Raw genomic sequence first — 11,359 nt, forward strand, 5'->3', positions numbered from 1 at the left:
AGTGGAGGTAGGGCTGAGAGACCAGGAAAGCCAAGAACCGAGTGACTTTGTAATTTCCCCTTATGGGGATCAATAAAGTATACTTCTTCTTCTTCTTCATCTGAAAGCAAAGGCTGATGGCCCAGAACAAGCAATGTACATTTCCATTGTTTAGTATATGGTACAGAACAGACCATGTCTCATCATAAGCACCACTCAATAGGAATGCAGATTCCAGTTGTTTAGTAGGCACACCTTAGACTTGTGTATCCTCTCTGGGCCCTTCAGAGCTTCCTGGTTTCCATCATGCTTGAAATACTTCGAACCAAATAAGAACGGACAATTGAACATGTACATCAAACAGGGCATGTGGAGTGGTAGATGACTCCCCCTGAACTCAGGGCCTTTATTTCTATTGTCATCGTGCCTGGGCTGATAAGCTTCCGGCACTGCCTGACTACTGGGCAGCAGACAAGCCAACTGTGCTGATCACTGAAAGTATGTCCCAAGACTGCTTCCAGGACATCATGAGGCACTTGCGCTTTGACGGGTCCACCTACAGTAAGCGAGCAAAGACGGACAGGTTTGCTGAATTGCCGGTGTGCGGGGATCGTTTGTTGTTACCTGCATCAAATCCTACAAACCCGGTTGACATATCACCATTAATGTTAACAGCTGTTTCCCACAGTAAATTGCCTCGAAAATGGACAAGTTTGTGATCAAGTTTTGGGTCGTTTGCGACTTGAAAACCAAGTACATCTGCAATGTCCTCCCATATCTTGGAAAGGACCCAAGTCGTCCCAGCGTGGAGAGACTATCCGAGATTTTGTGATTTAATTTAAATTTTCTAATTTTATATACTCAAGCTTTTATACCTATTTTTGGCTTAGCGGTAGAGCAGGTCATCCAATTTTTCAAAGATTGGCGGTTCGATTCCCGCTCCCGCCCATAAAACACCCGGAGGTGAGCTGACAGTGGGAGGTGTCAGGTCACCTCCGGAGCACTGCCGAGGTGCCCTTGAGCAATGCGCCATCCCCCTTACAAGTTGCTCATTTGGGCGCACCACGAAGGAGCTGCCCGCCATTCTACCTCCTCTGCATACATACAGACCCCCTGTGTGTGTGTGTTTGTATGTTCAGGGCCTGTACACATACATATGTATGATTCAAAACTAACTATACTGTGCCACTAATTTCCCTGCGGGGATTAAAATCAACATATGAAATTGAAATTTTAAGAAAAAGAAGAAAACCCTTAGAGATAGGATGAGGAGCTCAGTCACCAGGGAGGAGCTCGGTGTATAGCTGCTGCTCCTCCACCTCGAGTGGAGCCAGCTGAGGTGGCTCAGGCACCTGTTCCGGATACCTCCTGGACACCTCCCTGGGGAGGTGTTCTGAGCATGTCCTACCGGGAGGAGACCTCGAGGAAGACCTAGGACATGCAGGAGGGACTATGTCTCTCCGCTGGCCTGGAAATGCCTCTGGATCAGCTTCCACCGGATTGGCTGTACAGTTGTAAGGTTGTTTGCCAGACCTAGGACACGCTGGAGGGACTATGTCTCTCGGCTGACATGGGAACGCCTCGGGATCCACCTGGAGGAGCTGGAGGAGGTGTCTGGTGAAGGAAAATATAATCAAATATATTCTCAGGTTTTGTATTTATTTTGTATTTCACCTAATAATGATATAGCTACCCGAAGTCCACCCAGAGCAGTTGTGCGTGTTCAAAACCGGAAGAACAAGAAACAAACCGTCTCGTTTATCAAATATGTATTTTTACCCTACTACAATATTTCTAAGCAGATCTGGGTTCTCTGTCCCTAACACAAAATCTGGTGTTGTCTGAACCGTGACAAGGGGCAGGAACAACACATTCCAAAGAATCTCAGATATTTATTATGCCCGTCTCTAGGCTCCACCTTAAGTATGAGCCGCTATACATTAACACATAATGTGTCAGAGTCCAGTGTCTCCACCTACAACAAAGAGCCAAACAAATTACACAGCCGGCGTCCGCCGCTAAACGGTGGACGCCCATTACACAATGTATTTCCGTTTACCTAACACTGGTGAGATGGAAGTATGGGTATCCTTGCTGAGACTGTTGCCCCCGCTACCCGGCCCCGGGTAAGGGCTTGAAGATGGATGGATGGATGGATGGAAATAGACAATAGGCTTTCTTAATCACATGTTATTGAAGAGTTTACATCAGATTGAAGAGTTTACATCAGATTATATGATTGACCTTTTATTATAGGTTTTTGAATATTTGTACATTAATATTGAGATTTCTTTACATGTGCTTGTTTGAATTTGACAGAAGGTAACTCCTAAGAGTTAATTTTACTAACATATGGTTAAAATTATGAAAACAAATACAGATAGATAGATAGATAGATAGATAGATAGATAGATAGATAGATAGATAGATAGATAGATAGATAGATAGATAGATAGATAGATAGATAGATAGATAGATACTTTAATAATCCTGGAAGAAATTGCACATACTGTTCAATGCTATGCTTAATAGTTACGAAAAATTGTGTTCTTTAAGTAAACTTTATTTCCGAAGATATGTTGCCTTATTAGTGCATTCACAATGAACACCTACATATTATTTTTTAAAAAGAGAGGCTTTTAGCCTGTCTCCCAAACCTCCTCCGGGATGAATGAACTCTCTATCAATCTGTTATTATAAAGAAAGAAATTTGTATATTATATAACAATACAGACGTACTGTATATACATAACCAGAGTACAGTGTTGTGGTTGTTCTTGTTGTTGCTCCAGCGCCCCCTAGAGTCTGACCACAGCATCAGCTTCCACCGGATTGGCTGAACAGTTGTCAGGACTGTTTGCAGGAAAACATGGCTTCCAGGTCTGTTGGAGAGCTTCAAGAAATGGAAGGTGAGTAAAAAGACAAGATGCAGCCGGACTCATGATAAAATCAGTCGAACAAGCCACATCCATCCGGCTAAACCGTCTGTGTTTACATGAGCTGCTCCGGTGATTCGACTCCACTGTGTTCACCCGATTGTGATACCTGGGTTGTTAGATAACACGCTAACAACAGTCTTCCTGAGCGGTAAACGTCCCCTTATACTCGTGTTCAGTTCGTTTATCTCACCCTCTACACCACACAACTTGTCTAAAAATTGATGTTATAGTACATGTATTTTATTTGACCACATAACCTGGCGCTATGTTTATCTTATAAACGTGTTTACGGTGGTTCAATCAGCTACCCCGCTAGCCAACATGGTGTGTAATGTTTAGCCAAATCTGTTCATGTAAGAAAGCTAACCTTAGCTTACGAGTTGTGTCAAAGGCGGCCGGATTAATCGGTAGAAATCACAGGTCAGTGTTGTTTTGACACATGTAGTCGACATTTCTGCATGTGTCCGATTACAGAGCGGTGTTGTGACTCCAGCATCAGCCGTGGTTTTTAAACAGTGGCATTAGCTGGACGCTCCACGTTATTTGTCCTGATCCCTCAGTGGGTGTGGAGGAGGTGGAGCCAGGCCGAGATGTTACCGATCAGCTAATGGTGAAACAGCTCTCTTCATGATCACCTTCAGTTTCTCATTGTCTTCTACCTGTAGTGGACCGAAGGGGCGAGTCAGAGGAGTCTGGTGATGATGACACCAGGAGGAGGAGTATCAATGGCGACGTGGATCCCAATCAGCCCACTAACACAAGTAAATCATCACATCTCCAACACCACTATTTTTCAGCGGATACAAGTCAGGCTCTCACCTGGGATATGATTCCCATGAATATGTACATAACATTATAATGCAATTGAAACATCAATTATGTCTGTCAGATTCATTAATGCTCTATCTTGGTGTAATTGACATATTCATTTATCTGAGTCACTCTTGCTTTCATTAAAGGTAAAGAAGAGTCTCCTGTTGACATGGACACCATTACTTTGGACCCAGATGAAGAGGTTAGAGCATGGTCCAAAACACTTTTTTCATGCTTTTTATGAAAATACAATTTTGATTTCTAGTGACTCGGTTAATTTGTATAAAAGGAATTCTGTTGCATCATTGAGAGTCAAGCTTTATAGATTTTGTTTGTAAAGTTGTGGAGACTAACTTCTTTATTTGCAATGTGTTGTTTTATGTTATGAACATTTTCTGACAATTTTTTTTAACGTAGTAGCTGTGTTTTTTTTGTGTTTGCTGAGTCCATGTGTGGGTTGTCACACATGACAAAATGAGCCCTAAATATTTGTAACTATTGAGACAGCATGCTTTCCCAAGATGTTTGTTGTCTTTCTAGGATGTTGATCTTGTTCATTGCCGTATTGGGAAGATTGAAGGATTGGAGGTGCTACAGAAGGCAAAAGTAAGTCTTGTCAGCATTTAGTGCGACCGTTGGTGAGGAATGAAGTAATGGCTGCCGCATGTTTAGCAGAATCTGGAATTGTTCATTAATTTTTTTCATTCTTGGAAAACTATACAGAATAGGATAAAGCTTCCCTGTTGAGGATATCATAATGGAATAGTAATTAAATACTGTACAGCTATAGATAATATTTTTTAAAACTTTTCTTTCATCTTTCTCTTCATACAGACACTCTCCTTGCGACAGAATCTCATTAAAAAGATAGAAAACCTCGACAGTTTGAGCTCATTGCAGGAACTAGACCTCTATGACAATCAGATCCGCAAGCTGGAAAACCTGCACCACCTCAAAGAGTTGGAGTAAGTCTGAAAGAAACTACAAATTTCAATGTACAGTACTGTAGAAATTCTTTTTAAAAAAGGCTAACATTTACCGTGCTTATGGCACATTCAGTTCCCGGTATAACGCCATTGGAGGGTAGAGAAAAACCACTGAATCTGAATACCTGCTATAGAACAGAAAACCCACATCTCAAGTATAATTATTTCTAATGAGAATATTTGTATTGTTTATCCACAGCCAACTTGATGTTTCCTTCAACATTCTGAGGAAGGTGGAGGGTTTGGAACAGTTGACTCAGTTGAAGAAACTTTTTCTCCTTCACAACAAAATTAGCAGTATTTCCAACCTGGAACACTTAACGAGTCTGGAGATGCTGGAGCTGGGCTCCAATCGCATCCGGGTATGCTTTCAACTCATTTTTACCATCTGTAGTGTGAGGTCTGAAGTCACTGTTGGAGGTCCATTTAGTGCATATCTCACTTCCTTCTGCAGCTAAATACCACATAATCTGGACACAAAAAACTGCTAAGTGCAAAGGGGTTGTTAGTGTATCTCAATTGTTTATGCATAATGATAAATATAGGTCTATGTCATGTTCACCATTTATGAACAAGACAGCAGCTTAAATTAATCAATTGCTTAAGTCCCCATTCACAGATATGAAATTCAAGGTAAATTTATGTTTTATGTTCGACAATTCCAAAATGTCACTGACATTTACACGCATTGTAGTTTAGAAGGGAATTTGTTTGGAGTAGGCTTTCAGCTCAATTTGAAAATGATTCAACTTGATGGGGGACGTAAAAAAGGGTGGTGTTAGAGCCGATCAGTACATCGCTAGCACGTCAAAAACAGTGACAACATTGTCAGTCATCCAATAGAAGTGTTAATATACAATATGTCTTTTTTCATTTTGTTATGTTCACAGGTGATAGAAAACCTGGACACACTTTCATCTTTGCAAAGTTTGTTTCTTGGCACCAATAAAATAACTAAGCTTCAAAATCTGGAGGGTTTACACAGCCTGACTGTGCTGAGCATTCAGGTATCATCACGCAAATTCTCTTTGAAAGTTATCTGGGTAAATAGAATAAAATTGAAAGTCTTATTTTGAAGTATTTTCATCAATAATCAAAAATTATTTTGCAGAGTAACCGGATTACTAAAATTGAGGGTCTGCAGAACCTTGTCAACCTAAAAGAGCTCTACCTGAGCCACAATGGCATTGAGGTCATTGAGGGCTTAGAAAACAACGTGAGTTATTGAATTACCACAGTCTAGTTTTGAAAGGAGTGAATGCTAAAATATGCATGACAAAGTTTATTCTGTATTTTCAATTTGTTGTCATACACAGAAAAAGCTTACAACCCTGGACATCGCAGCTAATCGGATAAAGAAAATAGAAAACATCAGCCATCTAACAGATCTGCAGGAGTTCTGGGTATGGATCATTAGGGAAGCTGAACAACTTTAAAATGTTTCTATTGTGAAATGTTGTTAAAGTGAACCTGAAGCCTTCATATCTGAAATTCTAACGCCATCCATCTTGAAATGTTTTGCATTTCAAGATTCTATAAGGCTGAGCCAGCAAATAGTGTTGCAGAGATGTAAAACAGGTTCACCTGAATGGAGTGTTGAACATTTAGATTAGTAATTGTACTTGTGCTTGTCCTTTTGTGACATGCACACTGCAGCCATTGAGAGTAATTGTTTCTTTCCATAATGCATCAGTAATGACACAAGACCCCCAGAGGCAGAGAATGGAAAAATATTTATTTATGAAACAGAGGAAAAGACACATGAAAAGTCAACCAAAATGCAGTTTTAAATTATTCTGCATTTAGAAATAGTAGAGATCATTATCTGTCTGTGTTACATTAATATTATTATGTGTAGTTATAAAATGGACTTAATAAATAACGTTTTCATGCAATATTTGTCAACAATTTAAAATCTTTTTGTGAAAACATGACACATGATTAAAACTTTTTTTTTTATACTAACATGATACAAAAAAGGCAATGCATCATAATTTTTGACATTTTGAATACAGGAAAGTCATCAGTTCTCCTTTTTGAGTTCCTGTAACAGTTTTCAAAAATCGAATGGTCAAAACACAAATTGTCATGTCCCATCTTGCCATTTCAGATGAGCACCACCCATTTTCTGTATTGTACTTGATCTTACAGCTAAAACACAAGCCTGAATACCTAGAACAGTGAATTAACTTATTTGTATTTTTAGGAAATTTCTATTATACAATGGAAATGGCAACAAAACTCATCTGCTTACACAAACATAGATAGCACTCTTGGTCCTTGTACATCACGTAATGTTCTAAACACAAAAGGACACATCGCACACAGCACATAGATAACTGATACACATTAGACTGAGTCAGGCTGATGGTGAGCTTATCCCTCAAGGAGAGTCTAACCCAAATACTATAACGATCACAGTCAAAGAACATTCAGGGCTCTCCTTCAGAGGTTTGTTGCTGCATCTGTTGAAGAGTCGAGCGCTGTGTCATCACCAACTTTGTAAACTGCTGAACTTCTTCAGTAAACGTTGTTCCTACTACAATTTACCTCGTCATTGATGATACACCTCTCGACAGAGCTCAAAGAACCAAAGATGGTTTTGCTCAGACTAAAATCCTAACACATTATTGATTGTTACAAATTATTTTGCAGATTATCTCTGTCGCAATGAGAAAACGTTTCATGTACTGAACAAATCACCTCATTTGCGGTCTACAATGTCATGTATCATGTATGTCTACTGTATGGTTAAAAGGTTATTACATTTCTTTAAAAGGGCTTTCACCTCTACAACCTCGACCAATGTCATAAATTTGTGTTGTTCTCTGATAGTCTGTATTATCTTTTAATCTCCCCAGATGAACGATAACCAGATAGACAACTGGTCAGATCTGGACGAGTTGAAGAATGCCAAGTCTCTAGAGACTGTGTATCTTGAAAGAAACCCCCTACAAAAGGACCCTCAATATCGGCGAAAGATCATGTTGTCGCTGCCCAGTGTACGCCAGATTGATGCCACTTTCATCCGCTTCTAAACTGCTCCCAATCTCAGTGTTCACCCTCAGCACATGGCAGCCCCGCATACAAAAACAATGAATTTCATCTGGAAATGCACCGACCTCTTTGAATCACAGAACCACTTCGTATATAAACATACATTACAAATTTAATCTTAACTCGTGGCTCACTCAACTCACATGTATGCATGTACATACCCATGTAACACCTCCATGTATGCTGTTAGGGAAGCTTATTTATTTATCAAGCTTGACATGAACTGTGCAAATCCTTTCTGCTGAGAGTACACCTTGATTTCTTCTCTGCACTTATTTTATTTTGTTTGCATGTTGGACACAGTAGGAACATATCATTGTCCATCAAGCAGGGGCCATCAGGAAGTGACTATTTATCACACTGTTGAAGTTTACTGTTCTTTCATGTGAGAAAAATGTGAGGAAATTCCATTCGTACTGTTGGAGGGATTTTTTTAATGACTTTTTTTTTGCTTGTTGAGGGGGGCGTGGGGGGGTCTTCTCATTTAGTTCCAACCACAGTAGTAATTTTCCTGAATTAATTACCAAACTCAAAATAAAAAATCTTGCATAATAATAATACCAAACACCCAATTGTCTTTTAAAGGTAGTCATTACTAATTGATATTATTAATGATAATGGGTAAATTCTGACGTCCAGCAGACTTTTTCATTCTTTAATCAGAAATTTTACAGCTCAAAGCCTCATTAACAAATAACCTGTGAGAATATGAAGGATAGGGTAAGGATAGGATTCATAAATATGTTGCCCTAACTGTTAACAGAGAAAATTTGTTATTTAAAAGTTTATCTACCAAGGGCTGGATAGGTCTTGCATCAGTGTTACGAAATGTCCTGCAAGTTTTCATGCGTCAGCTGGACAGTGATAGGTACGTACTTTTTTTCTGTGCACTGAACAGTCAGACATGATTCATTAAAAAAAATATATTGAAGGAATTGTGCTGTGGTATAGCACTCACTGAACCAAGAACAGGATTTGTTCTTTTAAATTGATCACTTGTAAATGGGATGCTACAGTTGGCCTTTAGTGTTGTTAAAAGACTGTTTAGCTAAGGTGACTAAACAAAGTGATCTATTCTTTTGGTCCCCTTTATGTAATGCTTGAGTATATTTTACTGACTTATGAAAAAGGATGAACCTTGTATGAAAACTATTTCCCACCTCAGGCCTTTAAGGTCGTTCATGGACATTGTACAGATGGTTTCAATGCATTGCTGGGAATACATGGAGAATGCTAAGTGCTTTCTGTGAAACATTGAGCATTATTGTCTTCTGTCATCAGAATCTATTATTAAACTGGCCTGAGTTCATGTTGTATCTCCATTTACAAGACAATAAGATGTCTTTATATATGTTTGCATCACACGTCTCAAAGATTTTTTTTCACAGGGAATTGAGACAGTAATTATGAAACTTTTATAATACCATACAGATGATTACTGATCTTGACCAAAACTGAATAGGATATACGAGCTCACATCAGACTTTCCCCAAAATCAAAAGACAGTTGTTGATATGAACCAGTAATCCTATTTAATATTCAGTGACATCACTTGTTGGATTTGAAGCAGTTCTAGTTTTAGCATATGACAATGCAAATGTTCCCATCATCATCAAACCCCTTTATAAAGTTAAGTACTTCTTTACATCAGGTAGCACAACAGCTTTGAATGAAATGCTATAATTGAGATCACAACATTGAGTTGTCGATGAATGAGCATTTATACAAACTGGTAGGAGCACGTTAAAATTGATTCGGCAGGATTTGGACTTCGATGAAAGTGTTTGCAAACTGATTGTATTATGCAAATAAAATCCCAGTATTTAAAGGGCAGGCTCAAGTACTTGTAATATGCAGTCATTAACAAATGTAATAATACTGGTTAAACCTTGATCCATGCATTGTCTGACATGAAAAAGTATAAAGTTACACACTGCACGTGAAAGGGTAATATCTGCAACATCTTAGGTGGTCTCCAAAAATGCCTTGCTAAACAAGTAAAACAAGCAAGTAGGAAAATCATGCAAAACAACAATCCAAAATTTCGCATACCTTTTTTTTCAGTTTTATTTTTCATTTAGTCATTTGTTTTTTTCTTTTTAATGCAACAAAAATCAATAGACCTTACTGTAGCATGTTATCAAAGGTATCTGTCTGTCTATATCTCTGTCTAGCATTGTTGGTCATGTTGGTCTAGCAATGTTGGTCATGTTACTTTACAGAGAGCATGAAACTCTGGGTCCCCTCGTTGTAATGTACTCTGCCGCACTCTCACAGCAGACTTTAAACCATATACAGTATGTCAAAGTCAAGGCCTGCAGGCAAGATCTGACCTGTGGGAAATTATTTATGGCCTGTTGGGTGATTTTTTAATTACTATTAGAACTGGCCCGCAGGCCACATCGGCCCGCTGGTGTTTTGCACGCACCAGACTATATTCCCCACAATGCAACGGTAGCGGAAGCAAGAGAGCTTTGGGTTTCAATGTCTATCAGCAGTTTCGGCATGGTGGCGCAGTGGGTATCGCTGTCACGCACAGCAAGGCGGTTCTGGGTTCACGTCTCGCTCTGCGGAGTTTGCATGTTCTCTTCCTGTCTGCGTAGGTTCTCTCCGGGTTCTCCGGCTTCCTCCCACCTTCACAAACATGTGCTTCAGGTTAATTGACCGGTCCTAAATTGATCGTAGGAATGAGTGTGTGCGTGGTTGTCTGTGTCTCTGTGTGGATTTGTGGTGCACTAGCTCGGAGTTTCCCCCGCATCACACCCTAAGCCAGGTGGGATAGGTTCCAGCGTCCAGTGACCCGCTACAGCGGATGAAGCGATCATGACAATGGATGGATGGGTGTTTATCAGTAGTCAGAGCGGAGGTTGAATTTAGCCGCTCCCCTCCTCAAAACTGGCTAAAAGGAAGGTGGACACTGAAAGCAGGGGATTTCAAGCCAGGTGGGAGTTAGAATTTATGTTCAAAGACGTAAAAGGTAAACCTGTGTGCCTTCTGCTAAGTTTGTACATTTCAAGCCAAGCTGTTTGGACGCTCTCATAGCATAGACCTGTGTGAACAATTGTTCTCCCTGATGAAGCTGAACAAAACATCACACAGGAGCCGTCTGACTGATAAACACCTTCACTTTATCCTGAGGGTTTCCTCAGCTCAGAGCCTGACCCCGAACATTCATGAACTTGTACGAAAGATGAGCAGTGACGTGCGGTCAGGGGAGGCAGGTGAGGCGCGGCCTCACCTGCCATCATGAAAGAAAAAAATGGAAAATGGAATCAAAAAATTAAATGCCAGTATTTATCAAGTGATGTGTATTATAAACTTATTTTCTGTTTAACGTCACCAATTTTAGGTTATTTTTACTCAAAATCGCTGAATTTTCACATTTACCGCTGAAATACGGAGCAGAGACCTGCGGTGAGGCACCAGCCAGCCGTGCCTCAACAGGGATTGCGCAATAGCTCAGATAGCTGTGCTGGTAGCTATCCATCCATGCATCCATCCATCTTCCACCACTTATCCGTAGTCAGGTCGCGGGGGCAGCAGCTTCAACAAGGAGCCCCAAACTACCCTTTCTCCGGCTACATC

At 40.1% G+C, this 11,359-nt stretch overlaps 1 protein-coding gene across 1 annotated transcript; it reads left to right on the forward strand.

The window, feature by feature from the left end:
• Positions 1-2,782: 2,782 nt before the first annotated feature.
• Positions 2,783-9,531, forward strand: ppp1r7 (protein phosphatase 1, regulatory (inhibitor) subunit 7). The gene is made up of 10 exons (XM_068340502.1): positions 2,783-2,888; positions 3,584-3,679; positions 3,878-3,933; positions 4,272-4,337; positions 4,566-4,696; positions 4,917-5,079; positions 5,608-5,724; positions 5,829-5,933; positions 6,034-6,120; positions 7,579-9,531. The coding sequence occupies exons 1-10, from the start codon at positions 2,849-2,851 to the stop codon at positions 7,753-7,755; spliced, it is 1,038 nt and encodes a 345-aa protein (XP_068196603.1). The 5' UTR covers positions 2,783-2,848; the 3' UTR covers positions 7,756-9,531.
• Positions 9,532-11,359: the final 1,828 nt, after the last annotated feature.

This window comes from Antennarius striatus, chromosome 18 (genome assembly GCF_040054535.1).
Source record: "Antennarius striatus isolate MH-2024 chromosome 18, ASM4005453v1, whole genome shotgun sequence".
Taxonomy (NCBI): Eukaryota; Metazoa; Chordata; class Actinopteri; order Lophiiformes; family Antennariidae; genus Antennarius; species Antennarius striatus.

Excerpts from the sequence above, each read along its gene's own strand:
- ppp1r7 (XM_068340502.1), top strand. The coding sequence starts at position 2,849 with ATGGCTTCCAGGTCTGTTGGAGAGCTTCAAGAAATGGAAG. Across the intron at positions 4,697-4,916 it reads CACCACCTCAAAGAGTTGGA|CCAACTTGATGTTTCCTTCA; the intron begins GTAAGTCTGAAA and ends GTTTATCCACAG. Across the intron at positions 5,725-5,828 it reads TGACTGTGCTGAGCATTCAG|AGTAACCGGATTACTAAAAT; the intron begins GTATCATCACGC and ends ATTATTTTGCAG.